At 39.0% G+C, this 16,714-nt stretch overlaps 1 protein-coding gene across 2 annotated transcripts in view; it reads left to right on the forward strand.

The window, feature by feature from the left end:
• Positions 1-13,698, forward strand: part of TFAP2D (transcription factor AP-2 delta) — a 57,183-nt gene extending 43,485 nt beyond the window's left edge. For both annotated transcript variants that reach the window (XM_032340229.1, XM_032340228.1), the window contains one exon: positions 10,913-13,698. In XM_032340229.1, the coding sequence (XP_032196120.1) occupies positions 10,913-11,132 (220 nt within the window). In that variant the 3' untranslated portion in view covers positions 11,133-13,698. The remainder of the gene's footprint in view (positions 1-10,912) is intronic.
• The last annotated feature ends 3,016 nt before the right edge of the window (positions 13,699-16,714 follow it).

Consider the following 16,714-nt stretch of genomic DNA (forward strand, 5'->3'; position numbering starts at 1 on the left):
CTTCAGAAAGTTGACTTGAATGTGATTGACTTTGGTGTTTCAAATGCGTGTGCAATGATTATATCCGTAACCTCCTTTGCTAATGAGCTGGACTGAAGTAAAATGGAATCACAAGGACTCAATCCCCTTTTGGACCTGAGTAAGTAGCTGAGAAGAGCAGGAGGAACATGACCTTAGGGCAGTAGATGGGCAGCACATATCCCAATCTGGCAGAGATTAAGGCAGTCATAAATAAACTTCTCCAAAGAGAGGTTTTGAATTTTGTAGAGCTCTAGCCCCATGAGGTACTCCTTGAAAGTATCTCATGGTCAACTGTTATATGGCTCAGGAAACCCTGCCTATTATAATCTGCTTGACATATGCCAGTTACAAATTAGCATTTCAAAAACTCCCAGTACCCTTTTTGAATAGAAGGAATATTCAGCTCCATGTTTCCAAAACACTCTTTTTATCTCAGAGTCACTATTAACAGCCCATGGAACTAAGGTTCTACAGACGTTCTAGGGGAAAAGGCTGAAGTTCTTCATTCTGTTTTTCCTGGGAAGGATAGCAGTCTATCCTTCCCAAGAAGGGTTTACTTCTTGGCCCTATGGGAACATACCCAGCTTCCTGGCTGCATTTAAATTGAATACATATTATTTTAACAATGCTGATGTTTTAGACCCATGCCAAGTAAATTAAATCAGGATCTCTGGAAGGGAACCTACACATTGATATTTTTTTTAATAAGCTCTCTGGGTGACTTTTCTATGTATCTGTGGTTGAGAAGCACTAGCTGAAGGAAGCACAGAAAGTTTGTGAGTGCTGTCAAGGTCTTGCTAGTGAGTAGATTTCAATAATTTCTCACCACCAGAGAACTGTATACCTTCATTATGCACTTTAATTAAACCCCATTGGAACCATTTAATGGAGATTAATTAAACTCCACTGGGGCCATGGGACAATATAATCTATGTAGAAAATAAGCACAATCAGACAGTCCCTCTCTTCCTCTGTGTCCATGGCCAAGATATAGGCTACAAAGGGTAGATATTATCAGCTTTTAAGAGGATAAGCCCCAGCTACTTTCCTCTACTCTCTGTCCACGACTTATATTCAGGATTTGCGCTGCTTCTGAGAGATGAAGTGCCTTACCCTCCTAGCTCTGAAAAGAAGTAAGGTTCTGCAGAGAAGCCCCGTAATCCTTTGCTGGTGTTCTCCAGGGGTGTTCCCCAGCCTGCTGCACTCACCACTGTTCTCATGAGTAGAAGAAGGCATTTTTCTGACTGCCCCCTAAAACCATAGTGGGGAGTACAGACTGAGCCTCAGGCTACATTTGGACCTAAACTTGCAGTAGCTGAATAATCCAGGAGGGAAAGAGACAGAGGCTTATCTTCCCTTTAAATCTTGCTGCCTGCCTGCCTCCCAGCGACCAAAACAGAGCTGAGGTTGGTGACAGTTGCATCTGTATCTAATTCGGGGAATCAAAGATACATGATAGCAAATACCCATTGGAATGATGCAACAGAACAAAGTAATGAGAATAATAACGCAACTATTTCAACTTTTATACGCACTGAAAGAAGAGATGGTTGCTTGTCAGACATTTTCCAGGTAGAAAGTTGAAATTTGACAAAATAAAGTCAGCTTTTACTCAGATACCTAAATGATGACAATGGGCTATTTTCTACACATGTTCTGTCTCCTAGTTTGTAGTATAAAAAATATCTAAATACGTTCAGCTTTTTGTATCCCAAAAGAAAGCTAGAAAAATCCATCCGCTGTTGTCAGACACACCTGAAAATACTAACGAGACTGGCATTTCCTTTTCGGTATTTTTTATTTATTTATTTGCTATTCTTTACTTTTTTTTTCTTTTTTTAATTATTAAGTAGACTCCACCCCTGATGTGGGGCTTGAACTGACAACCCCAAGATCAAGAGTCACATGGTCTACTGACTGAGCCAGCCAGGTGCCCCACCTTTTCAATACATTTTAAACTAGTGTTTCCTTATTAGTATTTAGAAAGGATGTGCTGGACCCTAGGCCCAACTCTTTAGGTAGAAAGAATTCAGGGGGAGTTTCCATAGGCATTTGCTCTAGGCTATGTTTTAGAAAATAGCTTTAGTGTTTTAATTTAAATCAGTTTAGACAGATCAATTAAAGCATTTCTGAAGGACAGCTAGAGCAATATGGAAACAGTTTTGTAACATTTCTCTAGCATACAACAAAGCTACTGAAGTATAAACCATATTTACTTAGATTACAGGAAGTAAAATAGCTCTTATTCCTTAGGCAGTTGTCTTTTCAGAATCCTCTATTAATTTATATTCCAAGTAAGGGCTGAAGCTTTGGAGATTGTCTCCTTCTTTTTTTCTAATATTTTATTTATTTATTTGTCAGAGAGAGAGAGAGTGAGAGAATGAGCAAGCACAAGCAGGGGGAGCGTCAGGCAGAGAGAGAGAGGGAGAAGCAGGCTCCCTGATGAGCAGGGAGACCCATGTGGGAGTTAATCCCAGAACTCTGGGATCGTGACCCAAACTGAAAGCAGACGCTTAACCAACTGAGCCACTCAGGTGTCCCTCCTTTTTATTTTTATTTTTATTTAAAAAATAAAAGATTTTATTTAGCTATTTGACACAGAGAGCGCATGCACAAAAGCTGGGGGAGCAGCAGGCAGAGGGAGAAGGAAAAGCAGCCCCCCCATGGAGCAAGGAGTCTGATGCAGGGCTCCATGTGAGCTTAATGCCTGGCTTAATCCCAGGACCTCAGGATCGGGACTTGAGCTATAGGCAAATGCTTAACCGACTGAGCTGCCCAGCCATGCCTGAAGATTTTCAAGAAAAACTTACTTATAAGGCCTTAGCCACAAACAAAAAATGCACTTAATGAGATACCACAAGGTGTGATGAGAAGTTTGTGAAATTTCAATTATACAGAAGTTTCCTGATAGATTCTCATCATTCATGGCAAGTAGTTTATAAGCATAAACCCTGAGTTAAAGCTGGATTTTTCCTAATGTCTTATTGGCAAAAACCACACAGGAAAAAAGAAGAGGATTATAATTTATTCTCTCTCAAATAGCAATTTCTTCTTTTCCATCTTCTATTATTACCTCTGTCATTTCTGTCTCCATTTCTTCATTTTTAACCTTATTGGTAGAGGATACAGTTTGAACTATGATAATATATTTTCCCTTAAAAAGTTAAAGTCTAGGGGCACCTGGGTGGCTCAGTGGGTTAAGGCCTCTGCCTTCGGCTCAGGTCATGATCCCAGGGTCCTGGGATTGAGCCCCACATCATGCTTTCTGCTCGGTGGGGAGCCTGCTTCCTCCTCTCTCTGCCTGCCTCTCTGCCTACTTGTGCTCTCTGTCTGTCAAATGAATAAATAAAAAAATCTTAAAAAAAAAAAAGTTGAAGTCTATAATCAGTAGAATTTATTCAGGTCAAGCCCATTGGTCAAGAGGAAACCAGAATGCCACCTTATATTTTAATTATTTTATTTTACTTTAATTTTATTCATTCATTCATTCATTCACTTATTCATTCATTCATTTATGTATTTATCTTAAGGAGTCTCCCTGCCCAGCATGATGCCCAATGCAGGGAGCTTGAACTCACAACCCTGAGATCATAACCTGAGCTGAGATCAAAGAGTCTGATGCTTAAAGGGCTGAGCCACCTGGGTGACCCCGGAATGCCACCTTATAAAAGACAAAGAACAGTATAACTCGGCAGGTACATGTGTACACACAGTCATACTCTTTCCCTAAAAAGGGTGGTTCTGCTCTGAGCCATCCCTCCAATTGCTGTAATCTGAACATATCCTAACACTTAGGGGGAAAGTCAGAAGTAGAATTTCATCTTTTAGATCCAGCCATAGTTACTGTCTCTGAGCTCAGCCAATTTGAAAAGATGGTTTATGTTGCAGAAAGATGCTCTCGAGAATATTTATTGGGGGATCTAGCAGAATAGGAGTTTTTAAAACCATGAATAAAATTAAGACCATGACAATTAAATAGAAGTTGCATTTTCTCTGACATTAGGTGCCATAAACTATAGCAGCCTGGATTTTCTCAATGGGTAATTGTGTTGCTCACAGTGAGTTGTCAGAACCTTCCTGTTCCTCGGTATGAAACTGTAATAAGAAAATGAAATCAATGAGCTGGAATCTAGTTAGGGAGAGAGAGAGAATAGTTCAAGGTAAATACAGCTTGTGAGCCTGACTAGTTGTGATCCAAACCTAAAATTTGACCCTTGCTTTTTTTTGTTTTTTGTTTTTTGGATTTTTTTTTTTTTTTTTTTTTTTTTAGCTTAGATTTACTGATTTGGTGAGCCTTTCTTTCCCAAAGAATTGCTCTTGGGTCAGATCTCTCTGTCAGGATACTGCAAATGGATATGTTTTTAATCTCCCCTAAATTTCACACCTTTGATTTTGGCCCACCACAATGCTTTTTTTTAACCACATTAAGATATTTTAAAATGTTGGTTCCATTATCCAAGGCAGGAATTTTCCTCTCTATTTTAATGCCAGCACTTAAATCTAGGATGCCTTCAATCTTACTGTCAGTTAACATGGCAGGCAGAGGGGGATGCATGGGAGAGTCTTGGGTGCACTCATCCGGAAACGTCCTTCAAGGCTGACAAGTGCCCTAGGTCTACACTTTGGGTCTCATTGTCCAACCAGCTGTGAGTCTCCCTAAGTTGGCCTTCATCTATTCACGTGTCCTCTCAACTTATCACCTGGTATTTGGGGAGATTTTTGTAAGATGCTTTGTAAAAAGCCTATAGTAACATGCATTTTTAGTCCTTGATAATACTTTGTTAAAAAATACTACTACTGGGGTTTGGCTGCCTCAATCAGTGGAACATGCAACTGTGGATCTCGGGGTTATAAGTTGAAGCCCCATGTTGGTGTAGAGATTACTTAAAAATAAAAAAATCTTTTTTAAAAATGCAGTTACTTTATTGGGCTCCTTACTGAACCCTTCCATGGTCTCTTAAAATATTAACATTTCAGAATTGTAAGGGCCCATTATATGAACAAATGGTAATTAAATCCATTCAATGGAATACTTAACCAGCAATAAAAAATGATCTATTGATAAGCACCGCAACATGGATGAATCTCAAAATTATTATGCCAAGTTATAACAGTCTACAGACTTTATTATTCAGTTTATATGACAGTTGGGAAAAAGTAATAACTACACGGATAGAAATTAGAGCACTGATTCCCAGGAGCTGGGAGAGAAGGCATTGATGGGCAAGGAACATGAGAAAACGTTTTCGGTAATTGTAGTGGTAACACAACTGCATGCGTTTGTCAAAATTCAACAGTCTGTGTTCCTTAAAAGGGTCAATCTTACCCTAGGTAAACTAACATTCAATGCTCCTGATTTTAAAAATGTTCCATTACCGGGGCGCCTGGGTGGCACAGTGAGGTCAGCATTCCACTCTTGGTTTCGGCTTGGGGTTGTAACGTCAGGATCCTGATCTCAGGGTGATGAGGTCCAGCCCAGCCCCAAGCTTAGCTCATCAGTGTCTGCTGGAGATTCTTTCTCTCGCTCTCCCTTCTCCTCTGTTCCTCCCTACTCTCTGTCTCTAAAATAAATATATCTTCATTTTTTTAAATGTCCCATTGCAAGAAACTTGTTAAGGGATGAATTACATGTAATTTAATAAACTAGAGTTCCCAAAGTCTGTCTCCTTCCACCCCCCCTTTGATTATTAAGGAAGATTGCTCTGTTCTCTGTCACACCTTCTCTCCCATCTTCCTTCCTAGATTTTTTAAAGATTACTTAGCAACTCCAGTCTCTCAAAAGCACATGCCTATTTTCTTTATCCTGAAATAAGAGTTTCCTATACTTAAAAAAAAAAAAAGTCTCAACGCCATTCATTATATCATTGCCAGTTTTAACATTAAACTGTTTGAAAAGAAGGCCGAGTATCTTAATTACCATTTAATCTTTCTTCTGCTAACATAGCACCATCTCCTCTCCCCTCCTGCCCTTCTCTGCAGCATTCCTCTTTCCCATTCTTGGAACCTAACTTTACACTGAATCTTACTACCATGGGCTTCAGAGACTCCCAAATGAAGCCTGGGAAATGTTAGCCTTTCACTAAGTCAGTCATTCCAGACACTGAGGTACCCCGCCCCCTCTCACCACTCTCGCCTGAGGCTCCTGCCTCTGGAGGTCAGCAGAAGTTAAGTGCTGGCCGCTGATAGAGTACAGGTTGATGATAGTGTCCTAACGCAGCCCTCTTTGTTTTTGTTGCTGTTGTTCATTCGTGGTTTATTTTTATTTTAACAACTTTGTATTTTTTAAAGAGTTTTTAATTTTCTTTCTTTTGAAGATTTTTTTTATTTATTTGACAGAGAGACACAGTGAGAGAGGGAACAGGAGCAGGGGGAATGGGAGAGGGAGAAACAGACTTCCTGCTAAGCTGGGAGCCTGATGCAGGGCTCGATCCTAGGACGCTAGGATCATGAACTGAGCTGAAGGCAGACACGACGACTTAGCCTCCCAGGCGCCCCTGTATTTTTTTTTTTTTAAGATGAGACTATAACTTTAGATTACTGATTTTTATATTACCACAGAATTTTAGAGACACATATAGCATATTATTCACCATTCTACTAAGATCTAGCGTACTTGGATTATCAGTGGACTATGAATCCACGAATATGGCTCCCAGGGCTTTTCATCCCTTTGTGATTGAGATCTAACCCTGTCCTCCTGTGATCCTTCCAGGCTCTGGTTTTACAGTTTGGTAGCAGGGGGAAGAGATGTTATTCCTTTCTCCTAAAAATTCTATTTAAGTTCTTTTATCACTTTGGCAAGTTTCTATCCTTCGGCAGGAGCGCATCTTTTTCAATGTCTTAATCAAGGGACCAGGAAACTAACTCCCCCCCACCACCCATATCATCCAAGGAGCTTTAGTGGGTCAGTGGACTTCAAGTTCAGCTGAGAAAAAAAGGGAGGTCAAACGAAGGTGCCCAAGTAGGAATGACCAGGTTTGGGGATAGAGAAGTGAGGAACCTGAGATCAGCCTTTCAAAAATAAAGACCTAAAACACATAATTGCAAAGAGGGGAGGAAGGAGGCCTGAGAAATGCAAATATGATAGGAAATCTGATACAGCATTTATCTTGGCTGCCACCTTCAACAGTTTTGAAAATGTGGCATGATGAGAGCACAATGCTACCTGGCTCTTTCACTTGTTTTGTTCCTGAGGATACACTTTTAGATGAATTTGAATTTAGAAGAACTTCTAAATTTTGCCTACCTACTTCAAACCGTTCATGGCTACCATTTAACCCAGGTAATACTTGCCTGTGAAATGCCCTCTCCTGTTGATCTGATGAAAATATGTGCACATGCCAAGTATAACATCAATATTAAGTCTGTGCTGAAAAATATACTTCTAAAGGCAAAATTGATCTCTGTTACCAAAGATTTTAGAGATCATAAACAGATGACATCAGTTTATTTTCTAAGACTGAAAGTCAGCCTTAATATTTCTCTTTTTTCTTTTATTTTTTTTCTGTGGACTCTACATTATTCCTTTCCACTTTTTGTCTGCCACTATGAATGAGATATACACCTATTTTCAGCACTATTCTTTTTTTTTAATATTTTATTTATTTATTTGACAGAGAGAGATCACAAGCAGGCAGAGAGGCAGGCAGAGAGAGAGAGAGAGAGAGGAGGAAGCAGGCTCCCTGCTGAGCAGAGAGCCCGATACAGGACTCGATCCCAGGACCCTGAGATCATGACCTGAGCCGAAGGCAGAGGCTTTAACCCACTGAGCCACCCAGGTGCCCCTTTTCAGCACTATTCTAACACAATATTAAATTGCTTTAATTATTGGATTAGTAAACCTCACTGAAAACTGCTAGAACAGAAGCTATATTTTGTACTTATTATCATCCTACATAGTGTGCCATGTATGTTTTTTGATATGCAGGTAGTGTTAAATGAAAGAAACTAACAATTTACGTGGTGTTTCCATGTTGAAAGATAACATTCCAAACAATTACCTTTCTTTTTCTTTTAAGTTTTGTTTATTTTTATTGACGTACACTATTATATTAAGTTTCAGGCATACAACATAAACAGTTACTTTCCTGGAGTTGAAGATTCCACAATCCATTTTAGACTTCTCGGTTGAGCTCAGTGGTCTTCCAGTTTTCATCACCTTCTTTCCATGTCCTGGCTTTAAAGAAGAGCATTAGCACCTGTGGGTTGAAGGTCAGGGTTGGAAAGAACTTGCAGATGTCCTAGTGAGACTATTGTCATCTTACCAAGCTAAATAACTTCTTCCAGATCACAAAGTGCCTACAGCCAGAGCCCGTGTGAAGACGGCATAGTGGGTTCTCAGTGCTGGGCACAGATGAAAGTGTATCCTACTAATGATATTGCATCGTGTAAAAGCAAGCAGGACCATCAGCAAGGAAGGAGACCATCTTAAGTATCTTTCATTATGGGGACACTACTTCTTCACATGGAGAATTAAAGCATTTCTATAGACCTACCCACTTTGTACTTGATTTTTAAAAACCTCAGTCTTAAAAGAGTAAGAAGTATTCTCATTTTCCAGGCCTACAAGTCTGCCTACAGAACCAACTTTGAAAAACAAAGCTAAAACTGCCAACAGAATGTGATTTCTAAAAAAATAAAAGAAAATAAAATAAAACACACCCACATCCTGAGAACATAGGCACAGAGGCAATGCAGAATATCAGATTTCCCAGAGAAATTACTTAACTCTGCACATTATCTTCATATGATTATATGGAAATAATCATACCTAATTCTTAGCATTGTTTCCAGGATTGTAGAAGGTGATACAGAAGGAAGCATGTAGAGCAGGGCCTGGCATATGTTCCGAACTCAAATACTGGCTTATTAATTTTAATATTTAACCTAGTGAAACTGAATTCTGCATACTCTGCTGTAGATAAAGAGGGCAGCCTTCAGCAAGAGGACATGGCACTAGAAAGAACAATAAAATTCATCCTGTGGTACAAGGAGCTCAATCAAAGGAATTAAGCGTGAGCAGAGACGCCGATTGTAACCAGAGCCAAGTATTTCAACACTAATGAACGGGTTCACTCAGTTGTTTTTGTGGCAGCCACCACGATTAATTCTTCCACCACTCCAATCAATTCAATGTGTTGTCCAGATTCCCTGATAGATCTTAAAGCATATGGGTTCCCTTCTAGTTATCTCACTGAGAAACAGAGCTGAGATCAGTTTTCCAGCTCAGCAATGCAAGATACTATAACAAAGATATAGATGCTTGAATTATGATAATGTCTTATACTACAAATATTGGCATGCATAGTTGTCTAAGCACTACCTGTTCTTATTTTCTAAATAATCGAAGACTGAAGACTTTCCTTTTTAATGTATATTGATTATGACCCAGGCACAGATTATGACATTTATAAAATGTTCAGTTGAAATGTGCTGGCAACCTGTACAGTATAGTGTGAGACATGCAGAAAATTTTACTCTTACCATGAGTATCCCATAGCTAACAATACCTACCATTTATTGACCACTTACTATAGGTCTGGCAACATCCTGAGCCCTTTTTATGGACTAATAGAAGCAATTTCATGTGATAGATCCCGTTATTATCACCATTCAGACATATCCACAGGCTGCCTTGGACTGTAAATCCTTCATTTGCATTGTTTTAAAATCTCCTTATTTTTGCTCCTAAAGATTACATAACTTACAAGGGATAGCAAGCAAGTTAACATATTTTGGAGGATGAATCTGTCTGATTTAAAAACTGTTAATGTCATAACAATGATACTAGGACTTGTGAGCAGTTACTAGCTCTATCTATTGAATGTATAATACATACTATGTTGTATATAACATATGCATTATATATGCCAAACATATATTTCCATATTATTACAAGATATTAATTATGGGGAGCAGCCAGGCAGAGTCTCACTTCCGAAACAATTGACGAAATGAACAAGCTAGGGGTGTTCTATTCACAACAGTGAATCTACAATTACGTATTTGTTCAGCTAGAGGTGGTCATGACTGGAAGGGTTACGTGTGCTGCAGTTGCCAACAACACTCTCTACATTTTCTCATTATTTATGATTATTAGTTAATTGGTTAGCCACTAAAACCCAAACATGAAGTGGCTTACATAAGAGAGAATTTTGTTTTTCTCTCACTGAGGACACTGAAGGTGAGTGAGATTCTTCAGTTGTGTTCTACCTGTACCACCAGGATGATTATCTTCGTCTGCAGAGCTGCATAACTATTTTGAGAGAAAAATAAAGAGCACTCAATTTCCTTGTAAGCAGGTGGGAATCACATACAACTCTTCCCTTCATGTTCTAGTGTAGGAAGGTTCGTCCCATGTCCAAACATAACTACAAGGAAAGCTTAAAAATGTCATTTCCAGCTAGATGACTGTGTACCCAGATAAAACTTTGTTACTATGAAGGAGAGAAGAATGAAGTCAAAGGAACAGCTAACCATCAAGAATACTCAGCCAATCTTTAGTTCTTCTTGTGTGAACTATACTCATACAAATATAAATGTTATTCTTAGAAATGAGATGCTTCCCAAGTACAGAAAGTTGTAATTCTGCCTTTTTTTTTAAATTTTGGCTTTCTTAATGAGATAGAGAATCAGAGCCAAATCCTGTGTTAAATATTTAGGTTTGCTGATCATTAGTGTTTTTCCAGTCTCTCCATGACAAGTCTACATGCATCCTGAATCTGTTATGGCCAAAAAATATACATTGACTTGTGTTCTATCTTTCCTACTGCTTGACACCCCTTAGGAACACAATAAATGCCTGTTTGATTGAATGTTCTGGATCAGATGCTTGTTCTGTATCATACTACAAGTTGTTCATTTCTTTTTCCTTACCACTTCTCATTTCCAGTTTGATCACTCATGGCTTTGGGACTCCAGCAATATGTGCAGCCCTAAGCACTTTCCAAACAGTCCTCAGTGAAATGCTGAACTACTTGGAAAAACACACTACCCACAAAAATGGCGGAGCAGCGGATTCTGGCCAAGGACATGCCAACTCGGAGAAAGCCCCCCTGCGGAAAACTTCAGAGGCTGCCGTGAAAGAGGGCAAAACAGAAAAGACAGACTAGCTACATCAAACAGAATCTATTTCTAGAGAGTCTTGCTGCTGATATTTTTTCTAATATATATATCATTGAGGGTGATTAATCTTCAGTGGACCAAATCTCTACCCTCCCCCAACCCTCCATAAAAAACAAAAATGGAAATGAAAAATGAAACAAAAAGGACAACCCCCCCAAAAAAAAGAAAAAAAAAAAAGGAAAACAGCAGTGTAACTGTGTGATGAAATTGTCACTTTTTAATTTTATGTTATGATAAACTCTTTTTGTGCACGTAATTTATTGTTCCAGATGATATACATCACAGTTTTTAAGAACTTCTGGACTCTGGAGAGACAGCACATGCTTTTTCACATCTAACTGATGCACTTTCTTATCCAACCATGTAGTTAGGGATTAGAAAGCATGACCAACTGGAATCTACCACCAGTGCTTACCGCTCCAGTCTTTCTTCACTTAATTCCCTGGGAACAGAAGAGTGCCTCTTCCCATTAAATAGACCAGTCTGGCAATCAATCCATCAATAAATGCTTTGGGAACTGAAAAGGGCAGTCACGAATCTTTGTCTTATGGATTGACAGAAATCCTGAAATTTTGGTCACCCCTACCCTACTTAACTACCAGTGCCTTGGTGGTATTTAAAAATTCCAGAAAAATCTGCCCTGTTTATGTATGACGATTCCCAACCCACCCTAGGACCTCCCTCCACCCATAACTAAGAAGAGACAGCATAATATGGAAGAGCTAAGAGATGAACTCTTCTATTCATTTTCTTCACATCCCCAACCTCACAGTTCAAGGAAATAGACTTGCACTTAGTGGCTTGGGGCAGGATGGATACAGGAAAGGGTAGCTTTGCCACTCTTGGGCTCCTGAAGGAAAGCAGTGCTAGTTTGCTGCCTGGAAAAGCACAGGAATAGGAACAGTGATGTTTCCAGGGATCCTTGCCCCTCAGAGATAGGAGCAAGTCCAGGGGACCGGTGGAGGCGCCTTGAAGCGCTGGTGGCCAATGATTATCTGGTTACAATAAGAGCCATTCTTTTTCTGCCTTCTTCTTCTAAATGCCTGATGGCCGTGTTCTAAACCTTTAGAGGCACAGAAACATCCGGGTCTGGTACTGTGTTCGACAAAGAAAACAAAACCAGGATGATCAGAGAAGACTTTTGCTTTTAAGATCCTTCCTTTTTTTAATAGCTTGTTCTTATACCTTCATTGTCCTTTAGTTAAGACACTGAAAATAAGAGCTTCCTGGCTGCAAAAGCCAGGTGCTAATTGAATGAAAGTTTGGTCCATTTAAACTTGAATGTGTCAAGAAACCTGACTGGTATCACATTGTACTGACCTTTCTATTGTTAACAATTTTCAGACTTCTAGGCAAATAAAGATATAGGTCATCGTCTATGAAAAGAATTATTTTAATAATATATGGACTACTGATACACGTTTAGCATGAAAATATGTCCTCTTACTAACACATTTCAATTACTTTCAAAAAGTGTTTGCCGTATTATAAGCCCACGGGAATATTAGTATTATTTTTAATTGAGAGGAAGCTGCTTGAGATTTTTCATGGGGAAAGCACACAAAATATTTTTACCTAACATTAATTCTTAAAATTATTTGATCTTTATCTTCAATCTTGTACAGAAAAGAACCATAATCAATGAAACTCTAAATTTTCTAAACTAAATTCAGTTAAGAGAAGACACTACTGAGGAATTCTATGATAAAGGTGTTTTATAGTTATACCATAGAAGAGCTTAAAATAAATGTAAAAGTAATGAATTGTGATTTCATGTGTTTATCTAGTTCCATTTTTTAAATTTTGCCATTGTTCATGGATTAAAGTTTTTGAAATAAAATAGAATAAAGCAGGGATTCTGCTGCCATTCCAAATTTCATCACAAAGTAAATAATTCCATTTTACATGAAATTTCCCATATTGTAAAATATACACATGAAACAAAAATGATGAATATTTCAGCTTGATAAGTAATAGGAAGGCTCTATACAGATAATACGGGCTACTAATATTTCCTTAATGAATTTTCCATATTCACTTTCTTTTATTCCTTTTATTATTACCAATTACATATGTATTTAATATGGCATTTTGATATGCATATCTGCTAGATATTTAATGTAGTTATATACCATGTCAAATGTTCACCCATAATCAGATAAAAAAATTAGATCTGACTTATAGTACCACCTTCTCCACCCATAGTTGTGACTAGCTGGGGTTCTTAACACCTCAGTGGGGTGTTATTATCTATTAGCCTTGGAAACAAAAGCATAACTATAAATAACTACAGTGCATATTATTTACCAGGATTCTGGGTGTCTTAAGAGCCTTAAAAGGACAGCACCCATTGTTTAACTTAACCAGCCATTAGGCCATAAATGAATTGATGGACTGGTCATGTTTAGAGTCATTTATTATCATATTCTAATAGACATTGTTAACATACCAACTTTGCCTTGTATATAATAGGTACTCAACACTTTTTAAATAAATGAGTAAATGAATGTGTGTGTGTTCTTTGTCCAAGATGGGCCAAAGGACCTATTACTTTTTTTCCTCCCCAAAACTCAGTGTTTCAATCTGCATTGCTTCTTCCATAGTAATTTATAAATAGCTCTTTTTATTTCAATAAGGTAACATTTTCATTATATCATATTAGTTTCAAGTAGATATACTCAGTATAGGACAATAAAGAAAACTATGTAGATACCCGAACTTTAACAAAAGTGAAGTTATAATCAGTATCACAATTTATAGTAAAGGAAGGTTACCTGAGGAGAAACTGATTTCTAGATATTAAAAATAGTTTGTCCAAACTAAGTATTAGATACAATAGCTAACATTCACATAGCACTAACTATGCCCCTGTTTGCTCTTAACCGATGGGATAATTAACTATGGTTCTGACAGTAATTATGAGAGTAGGTATCTGTTAGTGTCCTCACTTAACAGATGAGGAAATGGGTGTACAGAGAGGTTCCAATAAAAATCTATTTGCTTTTCAGTGTTAAAAGAAATAATAGAGCAATGGAAAATTTTTCAGATTAACTATTAGTTGCCTAGAAAAACTGTGTAAATTTCATACTCACCCACAATTAATAAATGTATAATTTTTATATTTAAACTTGTGAAAGATTAGGCCAAATTCCTATGAAAATAAATGTCTAAGGCTGTTTTAATAACCAATTTATAAATACCACCTCCATGGCTATTTCATTAGAGTTACCATGTCTGGGACAGAACATCACACTTTAGCACACCTACGAGAATCCTGATCCTGTGGTGACAGTGATAAGAATTTGACCTTCTGTCACCTGGTGCTTTTGAGGTAAATGTATGAATAAATTGTCCTTGTTAATGATAAGTAAAATAATATTATTCCATTTCCCTGTATGTTCTTCCTTTCATGCCTCTTTGGGGACATTTTAGAGACTCCTTTACCCAAGGAGCATACAGTGTCCTTATAAAAGCCAAGTCACTTGCACAGGCCCAGAAAAAGTCACTATGCACAAGATGGCCTGGCCTCATGACTAAGAGCATAGACTCTGAAGCTAAATAACCCAGCTCAAACCATGGCTTTTTCCACTTGCTACAGCATGACCTTGGGCAAAGTGCCAAATGTCTCTGTATGCCCACTTCCCCATCTGTAAAGTGAGGACACTAATAGATACCTACTTCCATAATTACTGTCAGAACCAAAGAGTTAATGTATCCCATAGGCTAAGAGCAAACAGGAGCATAGCTAGTGCTATGTGACTCTTAGCTATGGCCTCTAATACTTAGTTTGGACAAACTATTTTTAACCTAGAAATCGGTTTCACCTCAGTTTACTGGACCTTTTCTATATGCCAGGCTCTGTCCTAGAGGCTGTAAATACAGAGTAGAATAGAACATTGTTTTGCAAGCTTATCACAGTCTCCTGTGAAGACTTAGAACATGGTAAGTGTTATAGTGAAAATATGCAGCAGTTGCCCCAACACAAACCAGAGCACTGTCCAGGAAACTGGAGAGGAGGGGTGGGGATTATGTCTGGGGACAGGGAAAGATGATTAGGAAAAGAGACATTATGGTTCTGGGTGAATTGAAAATAGTTGGAGCAGGATGCTATTTTGAAAACTAACGGATGCACCTTTTATTTCTGGTTATTCCTACCTTCCTCTCCCATCTTTGGGCAGCTAACATTTTGCCTGTACTGCCTCAAGGCAGGAAGGTGACCCAATGGAATGCAGGTAATAAAAGAGTTGAACTTTTGTAAAAGTTTACAGTTTTAAAATTCTTGGGCCCTAAGGAGGAATGGAGGTTTAAAAGCATCTCAGTCAGGAGATTTTTCTTACACACACACACACAGGCCCAGAAAATAGTCCCTGTTTTGGGAAAAGAAGAAAACAAAAATGTAGGGAAGCTCAGCTGTGATCGATCTCTCAGAGAAGGGGCCATGTCCTGGGGGTGAGGTTGGGGGCAGAAGGAAATATGTCCCCATCCCCAGAGGAAAGGCCAGGGAGGAAGAACTTCCAGCAGAGCGCAGAAACAGTTAGCAGAGCTGTGTATGTGGTAGGGGTGTGTGTGTGTGTGTGTGTGTGTGTGTGTGTGTGTGTGTATAGGCAGATAGGTCTCAGCCCCATGGGCTTTCTCCCAAAGAGTTTCTCTTCAACATGGTGCGAAGGTACCAGGATGATGTGGGTGGAAGCAGACAACAGAACAGCAGGAATTCCCACACCTCAGGGAGGGTGCAGCACAAAGAGGATATTTTAGGTGCCCCCAGATGCATACAGAGTCCTCACAGGCTGGACACAACCATGCCCAGGAGAAACCTGAGACCTGTCTCAAAGACCAGATGGGAATTCAAGCACATCAATTAGACCCCATTTAGGAGAACAGAAACCTGCTAGGGTTTTCAAGGAGAAAGGATTTATTGAAGAAAATAGGTTGGTCAGGGGTTAAAAGTTAAAAGAGTGAAAAATGAGACACAGACTCACCCAAATATTAATAATTGAAAAAAGCAGCAATCACTCTTACAGATAGAAGGACATAAGGAAAAAGGTGAGGTTACCTGCATGTGGGAGCTCCTGAGACATCCCTCCCCCCACAATTGTTGAACCTCAGAAATAGATGCTGGTGGTACCTCTGAGGGCTAGAGCATGGCTAACTCCAGGAATACAAAAGGAGTTGGGGGCTGGAACCAGAATGTTCTGCTTCTGCTCAAAGGAAGCTGACAGAAACGAGAAATACATGGAGCATTCTTTTCACCTCCTCCTTCCTTTGAATTCCTACCAGTGTCTCCATTGTCAGAGTCCAGTTAGAAGCCAGCTGGCAAAGGGTTGTGAGAAAGATGGCTTTCAGACTTCTACCCCAGCCTCCCACAATATAGAAGAGGGTCTCTTGAGGTGCCAGTAGACAAAGAATCAATAGACAAAGATCCAGACCATATATTCCTCCACACAGCATGGTTCTACGTAAGCCCTCCTCCCCCAAATGTGGGACGTTGATGCAACCCAAGAAGACCCTAAATGGACTAATACTAAATTTCTGCCACATTGAAAAGAAGACTAATATATAAAAATTGCAT

This window comes from Mustela erminea, chromosome 4 (assembly GCF_009829155.1).
Source record: "Mustela erminea isolate mMusErm1 chromosome 4, mMusErm1.Pri, whole genome shotgun sequence".
In the NCBI taxonomy this organism is placed as follows: domain Eukaryota; kingdom Metazoa; phylum Chordata; class Mammalia; order Carnivora; family Mustelidae; genus Mustela; species Mustela erminea.